Below are 19,867 nucleotides of genomic sequence, written 5' to 3' on the forward strand. Positions count from 1 at the left end.
CAATATGTTGGTATCCATGAATGACAGGTCTTCCTGATGTTGCATACTTCTAAGTTGCATTCCTACATCTAACGGTGGATGACTCTTCACCCCGTCGAGTCCGCCCCTCCGCCCCTCTCCCCCTTCTCTTCTTACTCAATCCCAGAAACTACCTTGTCTGTATAAGGAAGACGTCCTGTCCTTTTTGCTCATGGCTGTCTCCATTCTCATCCTTTTATCTGCCCTTCTCTTGTGGACGCCGCTCATTTCTGCCGCCCTACAGAACGTCACCATCGACGACGCTGATGACCGATTCACATACTTTCCGTCGAATCAATGGACAGCACGGCCGGGACCTTGTCCCTCCTGTGAAGCCCAACCTAACGCTACTATGGCATACGACGGTACCTGGCACGACACATCCTACGCTCCTGGACAGAGTCCCGCGCCGCTCAATGCCATGGTGTCATTCAATGGTGTGCTGTTCACGCACATGATAAGACGTTTTCCGACCCAATGACTGAATAATTATGATTTTGGCAGGCTCTGCTGTCTACGTGTACTGCATTATCTCTCATTCCTCAAGCGATCCCGACGGCGAATCCGATTTGCAGTTCATGATCGATGGCGATATCGTTGGCTCTGCAAACATAACACCCACGGGGTCGTCGACTTACAGTTACAACTATCTGGTCTATAGCGGGCAATTCCCCACGGGCCAACATACATTGACCGTGATCAACGGCCAAGATGGCGGACCGAGGTCAATGATCTTGCTGGATTACATCGTATATACGTGAGTGTAGTGGTCCCTTCACCTGTCCATAGTTCGTGGATTTACTTATCGAATTTGGGAAACGCAGAAATGGGTCTGATTCGGACTTCACGTCCTCGTCCTCGTCCTCGTCATCGATATCAACAACCACGATGACCCATACCTCTTCGGGTGCTGCTACGGACACGGTTACGGAAAGCAAGAATTCGTCTGGAGGTTCATCGTCTGCAAAGTCTTCCACCAGCTCCCTAAATGGGAGCACGGCGACTTCCTCAACACCTTCCAACCAGACATCAATGGCGATACAAGCCAGCCCCAGCACGGAGACTCACACGCCTAATGTCCCTGGTTCTACGAGCAGTCAGGGAAGCACGACCCCAAGTGCCAGCAATACATCCACTGGTACTTTGCGGTCCAATGCAACTAGCAGCTCTAGTTCGCAGACGCGTACCGTCGTGCTCGTGGCGGTTGTTCTCGGGACAGTTCTCATACTAGCCATCGCAGCGCTCTTTGTTCTATGGAGGCGCCGTTCAGCCAGACAGACGCATACGCGCACTGCAAGACCCTTCCAGCAGCTGAGCTCCCCCTTTGTGGAGGAAGATAAAGAGTTCTGTTCTGGAGCTCAAACGCCCCACGCTTGTCTGCATGGCAGATGGTCCGCTTTGCTGGATTTCGCGCGCCTCAGTGCTCGCCGTGATGAGATGAGAGACTTATCTGAACAATGGATCATGCACACGCCACCAGCACTTCACGAGATTCAATCGAAGCATCCGCGGGTTTCAGTGGTACCCTCCCCATCCAGCGAGAGGTATCCACACATTGCTTCCGAGGGTTCGATCTCAAGCGAGCAGCTTGTCGCGAGTATGGAAATACCCGGGATTCACAATTCGGTTTTTGACATATCGATGCAGCAGTTGGCTCCCCCGCCGCCCAGCAAGACGGATCGGCTACGAAGTCACGCCTCTATGTTGCAGCTGCGCGAACAACTCCAGTCGAATGCAGATGGTTCCCGCGAGCGCAACACACGCGACGACCATACGATCGCCACACGGGGAAGTACTGCGTCGAATACCTCTGCGATCACACGCTACGTACCGCCAGTACCTCGCGCATCATATGTCCAGCCGCGCGCAGATGGAGGAGTGGGGGAATACCCTACCAGCGGCGGCAACGCGAGAGATGCGAAGGAGCGTGCGATCTGGAGCAGGAACGTTCCGCAACTGGAGGATAACAGGCCACCATCTTATCACAGCGCTGGTGAGAAGGTGTCAGAATGAGCAGTTCGTTGAAGGACGACTTAGCATACAGAACCACGAGTATGTACCATTTTGAATCACCATGATCTGGACAATCCCTCACGCTGTCGATAAACATAAGATTCAAATTACTTCGTCCTTTATCTCGCATTCCTGTATGCCTTTTGCATACTACATAATACAATGATGAGATGTGGACACCGATCTTCTCAGTGATCTCTCACAGCGAACCGGCTTAAAAATTGGTGAAACCGATCGATCGGTACGGACTCGAGGCCTGTGATCAACTCTCGTGCTTACTGGTAATAGAGAACCGATGTCAGTATTGATAGCCTAGGAGTTTCTTTACCAGTTCTCTCTATTTCTGCGGGGGGCTCCCTAAGTACTAGCTAGCAGTCCCTTTCAACGGCTCGGTACCACCGTACCAGTGTTATTTACATCGTGCTTCTCTTTTTCAGAAACGAGTCCTCTCAATGCACTTGCCACCCGCCACATAAGTGCATACTCTCCGACTCTCCGACTGAGTGTATGTGCATACACCACAGTAGATCAGGATCAGAAATCGCCCGCCGTCACGAGAATATCACCCCTGAGCTGACACATTTTACTTCTAGTATATGCGGCTGACGTGACTGCATTATTTATATGCTCAACAACAACATGTGAATAAATCTGAAGTTGAAAGCTTCTCGTGGGTCAACGAAGTGGCAGTCCTGGCTCAACGATCCCGGTTCCTCCGTCAAGAAGCCAGGTACGCGGAGATACGCCTACGTCCACGCTGCGCCCAGTGTTGACACTGTTGATAGCGTGGGCGACGGGGATGAACACCGCTGTGTATACACTCGTGTAATTGTGAGAACATGCTTAATCCCCAACGACTTAAGCGCTTAATTTCTCCTGGACGTATTTTAGTTCGCATACAGCTGTGTTTGCTTTCCCGGTGTATACGGCAGGAATCCATTCTGTTCCCAAAAATAACCGAAAGGGACCGATGACGAGAGCTCCTCACTATGAGGTGGGTCCATCTATTTCCGTCTATCGCGTTCCCCAAGCATAATTGGCGATGAGTATGGCGCCGTTCTCAATGTGCCGGTCAATCTATGCGCTATCGGCACGTCTATCGTCTCACCAGGTCAAGGTGGAACGTATACCGAATGTCCATCCCAATTGTCCATCCCAATTCAAAAGTGTTAGAAGGCACAGTTTGGGGACCTACCAGTCTAAGTGTCCAGTTCTCAACTCCTAATCATCGGCCATGACCAGAAGAAGACTGGCCAGATACCGAAAGGAGCGATGGGACCTCAGCATCAGCGCTCGAAACGGATCTTCTCGAGCGAGTGGGGTCAGCTGCACTCGAGCGGCTTGGGGTTTGCATGCTGCTTCTGCTCTAGGTCTGTCCACTGACAGACGCTTAAACCCGCATATAAAGCCAAGGGCGTAGTCAAAATGGCTTCGTACCACCCCACTAAACCCGCCAGTCTCGGCTCGAGCGTCATTGCAGAACCCGTCATCCATACATCGACCGTGTCTCGTCTCCTTTAGAATGGCATTCCCAAAAACCTTGTTCCGACGTAGCAATGTACGTACTGTCTCACTGAGGCTTGCACCACCGTGACTGCTGGCTGAGCAATGCGTATCATGTAGCGCTCGCCCACGTCGAGCTCTGCTTTGGGGGTTATCGAAGTCGCGTCAGCGGAGAAATATGTTGTACTGCTGGTGAGTGTCATTCCTTACCACGGGTCGTGCTCATGTGGGTCTCATGCCAGCATGTAGCCTCTTGAAGCAGCGAACAAGACCGGAAAGGTGGTGCAACAACAAGCTGGGGGAATTGTAAGTCAAAAGCTGACGATTTGCTGCACGTTGCTGACAGCGTCACAGGCCGAGATGTTGGATGATGACAACTCGGCGTGGGGGCCATCGTCTCGAAACACTACAAGCACGAGGTCATGACGATAGGACGGGGACGTGACACGAGACACCTACACAAACGGACTTGTACGATGAGCATGACGACATGGACTCGAGACGAGCACGTACCGATGTAACATAATATGCCACTCAACAGCAGATGACTTCATGAGGACTGTACACGTAGCAGGACAGATATACATATTCGTACATCTGAATACAAATACACTACACCGAGCAGCTACGGGCGGGTTCAGATCAGAGTCGGGCCCGTTGCAGGATATAAGGAGAGTTCTTCTCCGATTTGACCTTGTCGACGTCTGCTATGGTGATAGGTCGACACTCGTGGGCATGATTGTAGCCAACTCTGCCACCGAGCTTTAGCAGATTGAAGTGTGCAAAATCGTGCTACTACGTACCGTGCTCTACCATCTTCTCCTCCCGCTTGGAAGAACTCGGGGCGGCGCAGGAGGCTGCATACTACCGCACCGCCAATGCCTATATTGTGTACAAGACCGTACTTTCCCCGCTTGTCAGTGCCGTCAAACAGTCCAGGCGCCTGCATCGGACCGGCCCCTGAGATATATGGCGCTCCTGTCACTTGGGTCGTCACGCGAGTCGTATTTGACAGTACTTACAATCCCGCAGTTGCACTGGTGATCGGTCTGGTCAGCGTTCCGACTGCGTAATCGGACACGGCGACTTACTAACAACATAGAAGTGCATGCCTATCCCCGTGGCACCCAACGGATGACCTTTCGCCTCCAATCCGCCGCTTGGGTTGATCACAAACTTACCGCCATACTGGACAAGTGGCGTTAGTGGTGCTCAAGTGAGGTTCTAATGGACAAACAGTGTTATCACCCCGTTCCACTATTTTGGCGGCTTCACCTGGAGGACACAGCCCCAGCGCATCATATGTAATCAGCTGACCCCGGCGATCAGAGTGCAGTTCTGTCTTGTATATGATGTGGCCCCGAAACACACCTCGTTCGCGGAGAAACAATCATGGAGTTCGATCACACCGACTTCATCTCTTCCATCTCCTTCGTTGAAACCGGCCGCATTGAAGACCTGATCAGCACAGTTCTTAGTCATGCCAAATCCTACGACCTCAATGGCACGTTTTGACTCGAAAGTTCCAGGTTGATCAGTGCACAGTGCCTGGGAGACAATTTCGATGGCTTGGTTCTCGAGACCATGAGCGCGCACAAAGTTTTCGGATGCGACTATGGCACAAGCCGCACCGTCCTGTGAAACAAGATGTCAATTAAACTGTCGCTGACTTGCCAGAAAAGAACTTACTGAAGTGGGACTGCACATATATTTTGTCAACTGCTTATTTATCTTCGGCGCGGCTAGCACCTGTTCGGCTGTCCAACCATCACGGAATTGTGAATATGGGTTGTTGATGGAATGCTTGTGGTTCTTTGCAGCTGCAAGTTCGCTTTAGCGCATCGAAGATAAAACATCCGAGGAAATGCCGACCAATCTTCGCGAGATGTTCAATTTTCGCACCATACTTATCAAAATATTCCTGTGCGGCGTTGGCAAACATCCTAGGAGCGCCTGGCCCGAAGTTGGAACCACTACTCAGTGATGCCTCCGCGTCCTTCGTTGCCTCGTCAAATGTTGCAACAGGCGGTGTCCTGTCTTTGAAATTGGTAGCTAGGCTGCCAGGGGCCATCCTCTCAAATCCAAGTGCGAGCCCACACTGGATCATTCCAGACTTCACCATGTTGTTGGCATGATATAAAGCGGTGCTTCCGGTGGAACAGTTGTTGTTGACATTGGTTATTGGGATTCCAGTCATGCCCAGATTGTATAATGCTCGCTGGCAAAATCAGGCTTTCGACGTCTACTTAAAGCAGGCTTCAACTTACCTGACCGGATGTTGAATCACCATAGCAATACCCAACAAATGCTGTTTCGATGGCATCGTACGTAATGCCTGTAGGTAGTAGGCACACGCTGAATGACAAGTAGGAGATTCGTTACCTGCGTCAAGGAGTGCCTTCGTCGTCGCCTCTAAGCCCATCTGCAGCAGTTTGCTTTGGCAAACAGACATGATACCTGCTTAAGGCACTTACGTCCTCAGTGGTCCTCAGACCCCGCGGCTGCTGTTCATGAGCGCGACAGTTCTCTGCTAGCCAGCACGACCAATTACCTTGATGAACGCCGTGCATCCTACCCCAATAATAAATGACCTTCGCGTCGACGGGACCGTGGGAGGCATAACAAGATCTGCTAGTCCTCAAGGTGCTTTTGAGACACAATAATAAGGAGGTTGACTGGATTTCACGATGGGGAAAGTTACATTTCAAACTGCTATGAGTGTGGGCACGAACGTTACTGTATTAGAAAACCATCAAATGGTAGTCAAGGGATGTTCCGAAAAATTGATCCGTGTCGAATCATGTGAATCGGCCTTAGTCATATATGTTTCTCCGTATCTCACTGACGCACGGTTACACCTTGCTTATACCCTGTTCTTACTGCAGAAATCTCGATTTCTATACGAATTGTCAGCGACAATGAGCACCGGTCTTCCACCCATATTCTGGCATCACTTTTCTCTTCCTCTTCCGTACACGCGTACCCTTGCTCTACAAGAGCAGTTGCATCAAATACAGCTCGCTCAGCGGCGAGCGTCGGGCACCCAGAGAGACATACTTCTGCTGCTGCAACATCGACCGGTTTATACCGCAGGACGGCGGCAGCTACTCACGTCACCTGAGGTCCAGGCCGAGGCTAATCGTCTCAGAGGAATTGGAGCCGACTTCGTCGCGACGCAGCGTGGAGGCCAGACAACCTACCATGGGCCCGGACAAATTGTCGGATATCCGCTTTTGGATCTTGGACGTTGGTCGCCGCCCCTCGGCATACGATCATACATATGCAAAATGCAACATGTGCTCCAGGCCCACCTCACGGAGGCACATGGCATCGAGCATATCCCGAGCGACCACACAGGTGTGTTCCTGGATGCCCACACGAAAGTTGCCAGCATTGGTGTCCAAGTACGGCATCGATTCACTACGCATGGCTTTGCGATGAACGTGACCCGCGAGCCACTTGCATGGTTTGATCAAGTCGTCGCATGCGGTCTGACCGACATCAAGGCCGGTTGCATTGCTGATGCGGCGAATAGAGGCACAACGCGGAACAATCTCACTGTTGGAGGTGAGGTCGATGGGCTGGTGACGAGATTCGGACGAGTATACGACCGGAAGATGGAGCAGCTGGATTTGGAGGAAGAAGGGGAGATCGCGGTTGCAATCCAGGCAGTGGAGAAGGAGGCGAGACTGGCGGGGAAATGGCTGGAAGCTCCGACGCTGTGACATCCCGTCCGGGGTGGTCAATGCTACGCATACCCCAGTGGCTCCCTTCACCGGCGCAAGCAGTTAACACTGTCCGCTTCCGAATTTGCCAATGCGGTCGCCTCCAGGACTAATTCGCAAAGCAGGCCGTACGACCTGGTCGCAGCATCGAACTGCCATCGCTCTATCTCCGAATGATTGTGAATCTGTTGCCGACGATCACGATCAAGCATGGTCGTAGCGCGTACACGGCGGCTCCGCAACAAGATTCAGGATAAGGGCGGCCGTGCCGAAGCTTATAGTCGCTATGTTTTCTGTGTAGTCGCGATGCGGGACCACGCATTTGAAGTCGGCACGACATACTTACCACCATCAGGTGAGGCCTATGAACTGTTCACAACCGCTGTTTACCACGGCCATAGAGCAAGCGTCTGGCGATGGATGCGCGCTCCGTCGCGACTCTGGCAGCGCTACTACTATAGTTGCCACCGTATGTGAGAGCTACGCATCTGTCAGTGTACCAGCGTCCACGCCATCCAGCGAGCCGCGTGCAGCCGTAGTGTGGCGGTTGATTAGTGTTTGCACGTTGATCGTCCACGCCAATATGTTCGATTGAGGACCTCGGAGACTAGCCGTTGCTCACGCTGTCTGCTGCGCAGCTCGCGGAAGCTCTAAAGCCATCTCACTTTGGCGCTTCCCGGGCGAACAAGAATCACGTTGACTGCAGATTCTGTAACCAGCCTGTTTTGGGCATTCTCAAGGCCGATTCGTCGTGGTAGGATCTGCAAATCAGCGCACATGCAGGAATCCCGGTGAGTGTGTGCTCGGCGTTATCTCTGCACGTCTGACCTCACACGTGTAAAGCGGCCCATTGCTTTACTCTTCTCCGGACACATCGAAGGAGATCATGGGTTCTGATGCTGCCCCCGCGCCCTCTCACTGCTCTTCGTTAAGGTCGTAGAGATGACGCCTCGTCGGAATGTCACATGTAGCTTATACTCCACTGCCTCGCCTCCATTGGATTCACGCCACTGCGTCACCAACGGTATGATCGATGGCAACAATATTGTGAGGTTGCGCGATACGGGTAACTATAACGCCCTTTCGGGTCAATATAGTCGGGAGTCTTTCCTTTCGGGTACCGATAAAATCAAATTGAGCGTGCCGCCCTTCCGCGAAAGTGAGTGCATCTCGGAATGTTTCCAGGTCGTGCACGGAAGATGACATGTCCGGCACAATTCAGAGCGGCGGCACCTGAGGGCATGGTCACCAGTCCGGACGAAATGAAACAGTTTGTTTCCGAAAGCGCCACTCCATAACGGACGTGAGCATTTCCTGCGTGCATCTTCCTTTCTGCGCCTGGAGTCTTTGGCGCTACTTGTGTTGTGGGGGACAGCCTGATCTCGGGCGTCCGGAGCATCGTATGCCCTCGTCCCAACAACGGAACGCTTCCCGGTTGTGCGGCATCGAGTCCATATGCTACGAGAGCATATGGTTGAAGTGCGATCACCTGTGACGATATCATCTGGCTGAAAGACTCTCACCGAGCGCGACTCCTGGACATTATATATAGCACGAAGGCTCACGTAGCTATTCCTCATCCCCCCTCGTCTCCGCTCCGTGCCCTCCTCTTTCTAACTCCCAATGTTCACCAGCAGCATGCGGTCCACTTCCTCGGTGTTCCTAGCGCTGTCAGCCCTCGCTCTGGAGGGTTTGGCTGCCACATACAACATCGACACAACATACATTGGCACAGACTTCCTCAACTCCTGGACGCATGAAACTCTCCTTGACCCCACCGGGGGAAGAGTGTAAGTAACAATTATATACGTGCGGACGGAAGCCCCTAGTGCCATGCTAGCGTCTCTGCTACGTTCGCCGCGATCGAAAGAAACGCGCTTTAACAATTTCAATCCAGAACATATGTGGACCAGGCGACGGCACTGGCCGATAACCTCACATACGCAAATGGTGATACGCTCATCATGCGATGTGACGATACGACCGTGCTTTCGGCAGACGGGCCTGGAAGAAACAGCGTCCGTATCAAAAGTAATGCGCAGTACACGACGCACGTCACTATGTATGTTTGGGGCGAAAACCTTCTTTATTGCCAAGCATTACACCTACTCTTTTGCATAGTTTCGATATCAGGCACATGCCGCAAGGCTGCGCCACCTGGCCAGCGGCCTGGGAAACGGACGACACTGATTGGCCAGATGCGGGCGAAGTCGATGTGGTAAGCTCATTTGTTTTAGACACTCTGATCTCGCTGACATGCCACTGTCCGTGTGTTCTGACGATATCGCCACGCGAAGTAAGTTGCCGGCCCGCTCAGAGCTCGGCTTCCAAGTTGAACTGGCCTATTTTTAGGATTGAAGGTGTGAACGATCAAACGCCGAACACAATATCTGTTCATGTAGGCAGCACCTGCTCGATGCCCAGCTCTCGGGACGAGTCCGGGTAAGTTCATTTGATGGCACAATCGGGGGCACAAGGGGCTTATCGCTAAACCTTAGAACACCTGGATCGAACAACTGCGATGTCAACACGGACGGCAACAGTGGATGTGGAGTATCAAACCCCACCGATAATAGCTATGGTCCCGACTTTAACAGTGCCGGTGGAGGATGGTACGCGATGGAGAGAACATCCAGTGTTATCAATGTCTGGTTCTGGACGAGGACCAACGGCGGCGTTCCCTCAGACGTATCCAGCGCTGCGAGTTCAATTGACACTAGCAACTGGGTATGTCAATATCAATGATCGATGGTATTCCATGCGAAGCTGACTCCGACGCTCCGATGCTTGCTCGCAGGGTCAACCCGTTGGATACTTCCCCAACACAGACTGCGACATTGGCTCTGTATTTGGCGCGAATAACATCATCTTCGATTTGACCCTCTGTCAGTATTATGCTGAACTGATCCTTGTACTTAAGCTGACACATTCTGGGCTACAGGCGGTAACTGGGCCGGTCTCTCCTCTGTTTACAGTGCTGCGGGATGCCCCGGCGACTGTGTCGGTGGGTGTTCTAATCCCCAAGCATCCACATTTGCTGACAGTTGCATTCACCCCAGACTACGTGAACAACAACCCCAGTGCATTTTCCGAAGCTTACTGGGACGTCGCCAGTGTCATTGTGTACACATAAGTGTACCTCAAGCAGGGCTCTTTCTTCTGATAACCGTCATGACCCCTTACGACTTTTCTATTGGTTCGTGCAACTTGCATCCTCTCGATGTTTGGGAATCAATTGGCTTCCTATATTCCACGCTTCTGCATGGGTAAGCATGCGGAGCATCTTGTATCACATACGTGCCGATTCCTTTTGCCTCGTGTCGTGCTTAGTGGAAGTCTTCTGTAGCATTATCGTCGATGTACACAGCACCCCTTCTATCGTATTATTGTCGCACTCATGTTTTCACTTCGCTGGCGAGAATTCCGGAACAACCGCGCTGCTTGTGGCTCTCGAGATAGGTCGCAACGTGCCTGATAATGCTTAGTTTCGGAGTCTTTAAGCTAGCAGATCGTGGCACAGGGCCTGATTCGGGTGAGAAAATGTATTGATTGAGCTCTATCGGGCACGCGCTGACAAGACTAAGAACGGCAATATGACTAGCATGGAACGTAGAACTATTATCAGAAGCGTCGCGCATTGCAAGCTCATTCATGGAATACACTATCCCCTTCGCACATCTCGTCACAAGAGATAAGCAGAGAAATCAAACGCCGCTTCGGCCTGCAGTGCAGCCTGCGCGGCACTCTTCAAGGTGCTCCACGACGCATCATTGACAAGACCAATCTCGTAATCGGTGCTGTACTGTCACAGGATACGCGGTCAGATGATATCCAGTAGGCAGCGAGAGCATAGATAGTACGCACATGGGGGTCTGCGTTGGGGAGCACCTGCCAGTAGAGCCAGGGCAGACCGGCGGCCGAGATATTGTCTGCCCAGTTCTTGATGTTGGCATTACGCGTGCTCGAAGAGAGGACACTCCCCGAGGGGCAGTCGTTGTTGGAAGTGTCATAGTAGCATGCGCCCCTGTAGTATAGTCGCCATAGGCACAAAGGTCGTACGGACTTAGCAATCATACAGCAAAATTCAATCGGACAGCGCACTTACCATTCTTCCAAGATCAGCTTCTTTCCCGCCGACTGCGCTTGTTTCACGTAGGTCTGTATAGCTGAGGTAGACAGATCGCCGGGAGAATAAGCGTGAATCGAGATCACGTCCAGCGCATCGCATTTGAGGAAGTCAGGTTGGACTGACTCCGCCATCCAAGATTCACCTCCCGTCAGAATCAAAATCTGCACGTCATGCGATATGTTAGTTTTCGAAGATCGATTGAAAAAATCGCTCGTCAAACAAAAAACCCACTCCGCTATTGTCACCGAGCTGGCCCTTGATTGTACCTGCGCGATCACATTGCCTATTTATGAAAGCTGTTCGGCACCTCAACGAGAGTTACGACAATTACAATTTCGTACCATTGCTGGTTGTCTTGAATGAACGTCTGACCCTGTTTAATACATGGGTGAGTATTGATGTCGGCAAGGATTGATATGATGCACGTACATCGCCGATCATCGCCTCGTTCTCTGCCTCAAAGCCAAAGATGTAGTCGCTAAGCTCTTTCCACGGCTTCCCAAGAGTGGTGTGCACATGGTTCACGACATGTATCAATCGCTGATCGAAAGCAGATTGCGCGTCACTGTTGGTGTAGAAGCCTTCTTTGTTGTAGGCACGGCCGTAGACATCTCCAGCAGCAAGAGCATTATAGCTATGCATGTCGATCAAAAGCTGGGACATCATATCAGCCGTTGAGGTAATCGGAGGTCAATGCGCACACCCATACCTTGATACCATAAGAGTGTGCGGCGACCATAAAGTCGTCAAGGCGCTCCAAGACCGTGTCGTCATAGCACGACGCGTCACCGTCACAGATCTTCGAAGGCTCCAAGTCAGGGAACGTGTTGATATTAGTACCCTAGAGCAGGAATCGTCAATACGGCGCATCGCATATAAACCGACAATTTTCAAGCTAGAAATGCCGTTCCTTACCTTCTGAGAGGAGGACTGGCCGTCGAGCCAAACGCGCAGAATCTTCATTCCGGCGCTCTGCAGTCCTCTGAAATAGATTGCTACGTGAATTTCTGACCCCAACAGACCAATGCATGCGGCGCAGCATACTCGAGTAGGGTAGTCCTGTCGTCTTCGTATAATCCTGCGGCATAGTATAGGTTGGAACCAGCGAATGAGTTGGCCGCCTCCACTGCAGGGAGGGCGGCGATAAATAACACAGACAATGGCCCAAGGATATTGAGAAGCATTGTGGCAACTAAAATGGGTGACTGGGTTCGATGGAGACTTAGTGGTCAATCCTCAGGCTTTTATACATAGACACTCTCACCTGCCATGGGTGACAGAAGCTGTCCAAATGATGCGCTCGACCATTGCACGCGGTGGAGCTGTGTCATACGAGGCGTTGTTTCACATGGACGGCCTTCCCGCGGCCGTTGCGTAAATGTTAGTGAGTAAAGCAGCCAGTTGCAGAGGCTCTAGCCGTCGCAGTGACGTTCACGACATCATCGAACCACACGGGCAGCATCACGGACAGCAAGAGTCGCCTCCTTTCGGATGCGCGTTGCCTATGAACGCGATCAGGAAACACTCCAGTCTCTGAGGCTCATGCCCAGAAGCCTGCAGTACAATACTGACCATGTGTTGGCCAATCGCAGAAGCATAGTACTGGCATGATTACCGTTACGTAAGTCACCACGTGGGACAGTTCGGTAGCTATGCAATGTCGATGTCAGCGCCTACCAGGTATGGTGCATCTCACTGAGCTTCATTGTTGAACCGCCCACCGTTTCAGCTCAACAGCTATAGCACCGATGAAACTGCTCATCCTTGGCGGAACAGGCCCCGCTGGCATCAAACTCGTTGAGGAAGCCCTAGCCCACGGTCACACAGTCGTCGTGTACGCGCGATCACCGGGAAAGCTACCCGAATCCATATCCCAAAACGCCGCTGTGACCGTCATCGAAGGACAACTCACCGACGTGGAGAATGTTACTAGAGCGCTGGAGGGTGTTGATGCCATCTTGTCCGCTCTGGGACCAGGTGCATCTCACCCTGGGAATACGCCTCTCGCTCACGCGTATGAGCTCCTCATCGCCGCCATGAAACAACATGGTGTCAAACGACTCATCGCTCTTGGAACTGCCAGTATAAAGGATGGCAGTGACAAGTTCAGTCTCGCGTACACGGCGATGATCACCGGCGTCTCCCTCTTCGCGCACAGCGCTTACAAGGATATCGTGGCCATTGGCGAAACCATTCGAGGCCAGGGTAAAGAACTGGACTGGACGATCGCGAGAGTCCCAATCCTCACGAACAATGACACACGTGAAGTGGTTGCGGGCTATGTGGGAGACGGTGTGACGAAGACGACATTATCCAGGGCTGGTTTCGCAGCGTTCATGGTTGAGGAGCTCGAGAAGAATGAATGGGTGAAGAAAGCACCTCTCATCACCGCCCAGTGATATCTCTGTCGAAAGAGTCATTTCCTATGTCACAGCTCGGAATGCCTACGTACCCACAGCCGTGTATACCAATCTCCGTCTTCGTAAATGTAAATTGTCTGAAATGTTGAAGAGCGAAAGCGATGACGGTGCAAGACGAGCGTCAGGCTGATAGTGAGCATTAAGCGATCAGATTGATGCGCACAGGAAGCCCAAGTGGGCAACTGTTGCTGTTGCCAGACTGACACGTCCATGAGGCAAGGATACCGACGCTCGGCTGGCAGCTGAGTTGAGACCTGCTTTCGATGCGTGTCTGCTCTTGGAACGAGTCTGTCCGACGGCGTCGAAGTGCATTCTACTTCTGCCGCATAGTGACGCGATGGTTCAGGCTGATGATAGCTCACAATCACGGTGATTCCGGTGATTTATGCCGTGAAGGTGCGGCACCAGGTCCTTCAGCGACTCGTCGAGACAACGGGAGAAATACAGGGTCTTTGAGTGCTTCCACAGCACCTCACGGAAGCAAAACCCGTCCGTCTGGCAAGGGCATACGTCCCGGTACAATTCGACACTTGGGAGACGGAGTCCCGCAGGATAGGTGAGCCCGTCTTGTGCCAGCCAATGCGACATAGCGGTCTGATCTCAGCCATACGCTTTCTACGTCCTGACAAGACTATCCTTGGGGCGCCGTGTGCAGTGCTGCGGACGTGGACACGCTTAAACTCAATCCAAGTTCAAGCCTGCATCGAGTGCAAGGACGTATATCGCGAACCGGATAACGCATATGAAAGTAATCCTCTCTTTAGTGTTAAGCGTGTGTCGGAAGCCCATAGACCACCAGGTCTCAGTGACCAGCTGGCACAACGTAGCGGTATCCCATCTATCTGTCCTCGCGCGTGTAGCTAATTTTGGCACGACCACTGTTTAAGGGATCATGGGATAGAGTGGCCTAAAAAACACAGCGAGACCGCCTAAGACACGCACTTGCGATCCTGTGGGTGTCGACACAGCTTATGCACAAGGCACGTCCCTTTGGGTGCGTCAGCCATAGGCTTGGAATAACGGACAGGCAAGAGGCTCCAATGCCCCACGAGAACTGTAATTGAATGGGAGGAGCGCCAACTCCCGCGGCGCCGGTAAACAACCGGTGAGCATCGTCCCAAAATATCAATAGCGAACACTGACCTCAATTTCAGGCACGGTGCCTCGCACACGTGCAGCGAGAAGTACTGCTCAGCTAAGAGCCCACCATCCATGACCTACGGACTTTGGTCGTCATCAGATTTAGATGGACCGTGGGGAAGAAGCTTGTTACTATATCCTGTACTCGCCGCTCATGCGCCCGCGAGAGCCAGTGTATACACACTCAGTTCTTTCCAGAATACTTGGCGCTGCGCACACCCGTTCAGCCAAGCACCCATCCATTTGCGGGTTGACACGTCTACGATCCTGGTGTGTGACTTTCGAGAAGCTCATGACTACTCTTTCTGAATGGTATTGCGGCGCATGCACGGCCGACAGTGTTCCTAAGTAAAAATACAGGCGCATTAAATAATGCCAAGTAATGCACAGTAAGTCTCCAGAAATCAGCTGGGGTTCCGTGCTGGGACCCATGACGTATTGTCGTCGTCCAACATCTCGGCCTGTTTGCACAACAATGTCATGGTCGTATCTTGGGCAACTCGCGGAATGATGGCTCACAATATCTCGTCGCCTTGGAACAGGCTTCACAGGCTTTGACGTTGATTTACAGTCTCCGGTTGGCTGGACACCAAGAGTTGAAGCAAACTCACGTGGAGATCGTGTTGAAGCGCCACTCACCAAGTCGACGAAGTACTCTGAAGCAGAGTCGCTTTTCGAAACAGACAACAAGTGCTGCCGCTCCTCTTCCGCAGAGGCAGTCTACAATGCGAGACATGAGTGCTCAATATCCTCCGGCACATCAACAAACACATTAATACGCACATTTGATTTGCCGAGGTGCTTTGAAGACAGAAAAGATCTCATCGTCGTTAGAGGAGCGTTCAGGAAGGGAATTAAAGCGAGGGCTACAGGGGGCGGAGACGGCAAAGCGGTGTGGATTCTTGCCGACGGCGAACATGTACTTCTTATATACTGACGCCTCTTCAGCCGTTCGACGCGGACAAAGGAACCGAACGAAGATCAACAGGACTTCTGGACCCTGACACCCTCAGCTTAGCAATAAGGCGCGACTAGACACCGTGACAGTTTTGCTGAACAGCGTGCGGTCACTACCAGCACCCGCCTTCCCGGACTCACGATTATCCAAGCACCTGATAGGAGGAGGACACTGGTACGTTTGTATTCAATCAAAGTGCTCGGTCATCTGAGCTCGTGCTGTAACAGCTCAACACCGTTTCCGAGCAGCCAGTTGTCATATAGATCACGCGCTGACGGCCCACGCCTCGACAGCGAAGGTGCGGATATAATGCCACGACATTATATCTCCATGCACCATGACCCAATGTCCGAACGTTCCGCGCCGTACTCAACATCCGATATTACTGAATGTCTGGCTTCGCCGTGATTTATCAAGAGAAGACGCCTATGCCTAAAGATGAGATGAACGCGGCATGTATTCTACGTGCAAGAACGATTTTGAATGAATGGTATGACCGGCTTGAGCCTGGGAGGAAACCACCCGGAGCGGTATTCCGACGGACTGAGCCCTGCGAGAGAAGGGATGGGATCATGATGCAGTGCTACGCACATCCCGTGACGCTGATTACACACTGAACCATAGTTCACTGGAAGCCACAAATGTGCCATAATCGTGTGGCAGAAATGGAACGGATGTTGTGCACGTAAACTGACCTCACCTGTTCACGGACGTGCGAAATCGGACCGGGCCAGTGACGACGCCTCAGAGAGCAAGCCGCAGGCAGGTGGTCGCCGGTTACAAATTGGCATAGAAAGGTCTTGAATCTGCATCTCGCTATGACAGCTTTGATACTGGTATAAATCTGCGTGTAGCTCCAGAATCTGTATGAGACTCAGCACACCCTTGTAACGCCAGGCATTGTGCTTCTCTACTTCGCAACAGCGTACCCCTCATCATCGCTCCCAAGTCCAGCCCTCTGCGGCCCACTCTGGTATCCCGGTCTCGAAGGAGCCCAGGCTGGTCGTGTATCGCAAAGCGTGTAGGAAGATATACAACCGCTCTGGCTTTGGGTCTGGATGCAGTGGTAAATAGCATTCAGAGCAGTAGAGAGCACCGTTCGCCGTGTCCTTAACGGGCGACGGTGTCGCGGAATCTGAGTCAGTCGCCGACGTTGCAAGTGGAGCCGTGGTTGCGGAGGCGGTCGAGGCCGACGATTGCGGGACGAGAACAGCGCCGGGCGGCGGGACGCGGAATGCCGCCAGCTTCGCGAGTGCTTCTTCAGGCGTGAGCTGTGGAGGCTCGACCGCGTCTGGGCTGGGATCAGTGTGGGCATTTTTATCAATCATGTTCGAAAGATCAGTAGGCCCGCCTCTCTTGCGCTGGTTCTGCGGTGGGAGAGGTACCTTGACACCATATGGCGACAGTGTACCTTTGGCCCTGAAGACGACATCGCGCCAGCGGCTCCAGTCCTCGTCTTCGTCCTGGTAGCGGCAAATTTGGTAAATAAAAATGTCTGTGCATGTTACCAAGACATACCTTCATGTTTCGCAGCTTTGTTATGATGCCCACCATCTCTGCAGATAATGGCACGGGCGAACCCATTCCAATATCGTGCCCTGTTTCTCTCGGTAATAATTTCGGACGAGCAACCTTGGTTGTTGTCTGCCCGTCAACCTTCGGGCTGCCTCCAGATTCCTCGACATTAGCGTCGAGGTGATCTGTTTGAAGGGTGGATTCACTAGATGGATCTTGAATTTCGCCATTTATATTATTGGGAGTATGGTATCGAGAGAGCGATTCCGGATTCTGTGAGGGGTCGAACCCAAGTTGTTCTGGAGGAGCCGGCGCAGCACGTTCTTCGCTGGGTGTCAAGTCTATGCCTCCCTCCCCGAGCCTTTCTCCCTGTTTTGAGGCAGGACAGTCAGCAAGGACGATCGTTATCGGACAACGTGACCATCATTGAACAAGGTTCGAGCTTATGCGAGCCAACACCCGACTTACCCAGATCTTTGTTTCCGAGTATATTGGGTCATTCGCTACTGGGTGACCTAGATATTGCAGGTGCACACGTATTTGGTGGGCTGGCGTTTTGTGTTAGTGATGAAGTGATGAGAGTGTACAGCCTACCAGGGGTGGTACATACAACGACCGGTCAGTGGTCTACCTACGACTTCGTTAGTAGTCATTTCCTGAGCAAGTAGTTCAACTACTCACAATGCACTACACTTGTATCAGTGTTTGCGTCGTAATGCATCCGTTTGAAGATCGTCTTCGCTGGCTGAGATAGGATGAATTACGAACACCTATTGTGGCGCGGAAGGCGCTTACCTTGCCTTCCGGGTGTACGACGTTGAGACCCATCTGTCTATCTATGGTCAGCAGAGGAACTTCGCAGGCTAACTCCTCTCTGTTATGTAGATCAGTAAGAATACAACAGTGCATTGGGGCAAGAGACACTCACTCGGGAAATTGACCTCTACAACGGGCGATATACTCCTTCCTAATGGTTCCTGCCGCAAATTCTTGCGTGAGAGTATTTGCCATCGAGGAAGACAAAGGGATGATCATAAGGCCCGAGGTTAGCCGGTCCAGTCTGTTGATAGCTAGATCGTCAAGCGCGTTAAAATGGCCATTACGCATTATGTATCGAGCCCAAGACCAGACATACTGTACACTTTTTTGAAGCCGAAGTCATTTTTCAGAATCTCAACAAGACTGTTTCGGAAGAACCTCCCGGAGGCATGGACCGGCTAGGGAACGGGGATTGAATACACTTGAGACGATCATCAGGGACTTCATGCCTGACTTACGATGGAGCCAGGTTTATCTATGATAATGAACTCACGTTCTCGGTCGTGATGTATAATACGAACAGGCGTCGCTGTCACCGGAGGCTCATGGCGGTGAACAACATTTCTACCGAGTGTCCGATTAATCAAATGCTTCGTTAGGCCAGCGGCGCACTTGACTCACTCGATCCGATCTCCATTTTGGACTATGGTGTCAGGCTTCGCGATCTTACCGTTGATAGTTGTGACGCCGGACTCGAGAGCATACCTCTAATCTTGGCAGCCAGTAAGCTCAATATCAATCCAAGCTAGTAGTCATGAAAGAGAGAACGCCGGGCGTACATAGTACTCCATGGATCTGTCTCGAAATTCGGTTGATACAACCTCGAGGATTTCTCGGCCTAGCCATCGACCCTTCGCCATGGTTGTGTAGGGATACCAGTACGGCGGAATCTTCTTGAGCCCAGGCAAATGTCTTGGCTCGGTGACCATAGTACTCTGATGGCTTCCATCATAGATATGCTGTTCCGGGGATATTGTAGACATCAGGAAACTACTGAGGACGTGCCGGAAGAGCTGGTCGTCGGGTAAAGAAGTGAGAGGATAGTGAACCCTCGAAGGTCGGCCGCTCCTAGCGTCTTCTAAATTCGAGGCCACCTTGTCGGGTAGTTGTGCTGGAGACTCAAAATTAGAGGGGGCTTGAACAGACCTCCAGGAACCTCTATCTTGGTTTGGATGGATGGGGACGACGGTGAGCTCGCTAACTGAAAGAGATCTGAGAAGATTCCGATCACTGCTGTGGCAAGTCCGTCCATTACGTAAGTATTGCCGTTTGCGTCGCGGACTGCGGGCGGTTCAGATACATCTCGATACTAAGTATCTCCATATCGTTTGGGACTTAGTACAGTCTTCCGTGCAAGCTAGTCTTGCTCGCATATATGTTTTGCCTCCGTCAGTGGATGCCCTTGCCATACTATGCCGCCTACCAGGCCACAGTCATTTGCAGGTGTCGCAGCTAATTCGTGGCGGTCTCAGGTCACCATTCACCATTTGATCCGAAATGGTGTCTCGTTCAATTCAAAATCGCCCCTTGAATATAAATTTCTCCTCGGGAATGTGAGCTACAAGCTCAAGTTCAGTCAGTGGAGCCAGCACTGTGATACAACCGATTCAGCCCTTCGATGCCAGCG

General features: G+C 52.0%; 9 protein-coding genes across 9 annotated transcripts; 5 read left to right on the top strand and 4 right to left on the bottom strand.

The window, feature by feature from the left end:
* Positions 1–190: 190 nt before the first annotated feature.
* POSPLADRAFT_1052021 (hypothetical protein) lies at positions 191–2,031 on the top strand (the record flags this gene model as incomplete). Its single annotated transcript, XM_024480232.1, has 3 exons — positions 191–455; positions 523–775; positions 843–2,031. 3 exons carry the CDS (start codon positions 191–193, stop codon positions 2,029–2,031), a joined length of 1,707 nt encoding a protein of 568 aa, XP_024344706.1.
* Positions 2,032–3,553: 1,522 nt separating this feature from the next.
* Positions 3,554–3,960, top strand: POSPLADRAFT_1052022 (hypothetical protein; the record flags this gene model as incomplete). The annotated part of the gene is made up of 4 exons (XM_024480233.1): positions 3,554–3,589; positions 3,655–3,726; positions 3,784–3,840; positions 3,889–3,960. 4 exons carry the CDS (start codon positions 3,554–3,556, stop codon positions 3,958–3,960), a joined length of 237 nt encoding a protein of 78 aa, XP_024344707.1.
* A 143-nt stretch (positions 3,961–4,103) lies between these two features.
* POSPLADRAFT_1165441 (hypothetical protein) lies at positions 4,104–6,167 on the bottom strand. Its single transcript, XM_024487887.1, has 12 exons — positions 6,086–6,167; positions 6,009–6,035; positions 5,917–5,956; positions 5,802–5,869; positions 5,407–5,752; positions 5,224–5,354; positions 4,906–5,169; positions 4,772–4,846; positions 4,626–4,722; positions 4,557–4,571; positions 4,338–4,494; positions 4,104–4,285 (listed from the first exon to the last, which is right to left on the bottom strand). The coding sequence occupies exons 1-12, from the start codon at positions 6,152–6,154 to the stop codon at positions 4,177–4,179; spliced, it is 1,398 nt and encodes a 465-aa protein (XP_024344708.1). The 5' UTR covers positions 6,155–6,167; the 3' UTR covers positions 4,104–4,176.
* Positions 6,168–6,485: 318 nt separating this feature from the next.
* On the top strand, positions 6,486–7,028 carry POSPLADRAFT_1107510 (hypothetical protein; the record flags this gene model as incomplete). The annotated part of the gene is made up of 1 exon (XM_024483310.1): positions 6,486–7,028. A coding segment is annotated over one exon (543 nt), but the record flags the coding sequence as incomplete, so codon positions are not given.
* A 1,821-nt stretch (positions 7,029–8,849) lies between these two features.
* On the top strand, positions 8,850–10,656 carry POSPLADRAFT_1072615 (glycoside hydrolase family 16 protein). The gene is made up of 8 exons (XM_024482530.1): positions 8,850–9,049; positions 9,157–9,321; positions 9,381–9,476; positions 9,612–9,701; positions 9,758–9,986; positions 10,057–10,144; positions 10,201–10,263; positions 10,319–10,656. Exons 1-8 carry the CDS (start codon positions 8,883–8,885, stop codon positions 10,390–10,392), a joined length of 972 nt encoding a protein of 323 aa, XP_024344710.1. The 5' UTR covers positions 8,850–8,882; the 3' UTR covers positions 10,393–10,656.
* A 132-nt stretch (positions 10,657–10,788) lies between these two features.
* Positions 10,789–12,572, bottom strand: POSPLADRAFT_1176908 (glycoside hydrolase family 5 protein; the record flags this gene model as incomplete). The annotated part of the gene is made up of 9 exons (XM_024488453.1): positions 10,789–11,061; positions 11,124–11,283; positions 11,365–11,549; positions 11,620–11,671; positions 11,730–11,761; positions 11,818–12,042; positions 12,098–12,229; positions 12,304–12,370; positions 12,433–12,572. The coding sequence occupies 9 exons, from the start codon at positions 12,570–12,572 to the stop codon at positions 10,942–10,944; spliced, it is 1,113 nt and encodes a 370-aa protein (XP_024344711.1). The 3' UTR covers positions 10,789–10,941.
* A 564-nt stretch (positions 12,573–13,136) lies between these two features.
* POSPLADRAFT_1127277 (hypothetical protein) lies at positions 13,137–13,787 on the top strand (the record flags this gene model as incomplete). Its single annotated transcript, XM_024483602.1, has 1 exon — positions 13,137–13,787. The coding sequence occupies one exon, from the start codon at positions 13,137–13,139 to the stop codon at positions 13,785–13,787; it is 651 nt and encodes a 216-aa protein (XP_024344712.1).
* A 702-nt stretch (positions 13,788–14,489) lies between these two features.
* On the bottom strand, positions 14,490–15,773 carry POSPLADRAFT_1127335 (hypothetical protein; the record flags this gene model as incomplete). Its single annotated transcript, XM_024483612.1, has 6 exons — positions 14,490–14,686; positions 14,751–14,818; positions 14,952–15,025; positions 15,468–15,530; positions 15,588–15,668; positions 15,732–15,773. The coding sequence occupies 6 exons, from the start codon at positions 15,771–15,773 to the stop codon at positions 14,490–14,492; spliced, it is 525 nt and encodes a 174-aa protein (XP_024344713.1).
* Positions 15,774–16,841: 1,068 nt separating this feature from the next.
* On the bottom strand, positions 16,842–19,169 carry POSPLADRAFT_1043097 (hypothetical protein; the record flags this gene model as incomplete). Its single annotated transcript, XM_024478225.1, has 13 exons — positions 16,842–17,164; positions 17,318–17,369; positions 17,425–17,573; positions 17,742–17,790; positions 17,890–17,969; positions 18,032–18,048; positions 18,099–18,166; positions 18,217–18,295; positions 18,350–18,491; positions 18,557–18,638; positions 18,699–18,804; positions 18,862–18,947; positions 19,020–19,169. The coding sequence occupies 13 exons, from the start codon at positions 19,167–19,169 to the stop codon at positions 16,842–16,844; spliced, it is 1,383 nt and encodes a 460-aa protein (XP_024344714.1).
* Between the last annotated feature and the right edge of the window lie 698 nt (positions 19,170–19,867).

The sequence above is a fragment of the Postia placenta genome (genome assembly GCF_002117355.1).
Source record: "Postia placenta MAD-698-R-SB12 unplaced genomic scaffold POSPLAscaffold_1, whole genome shotgun sequence".
Classification (NCBI taxonomy): domain Eukaryota; kingdom Fungi; phylum Basidiomycota; class Agaricomycetes; order Polyporales; family Adustoporiaceae; genus Rhodonia; species Rhodonia placenta.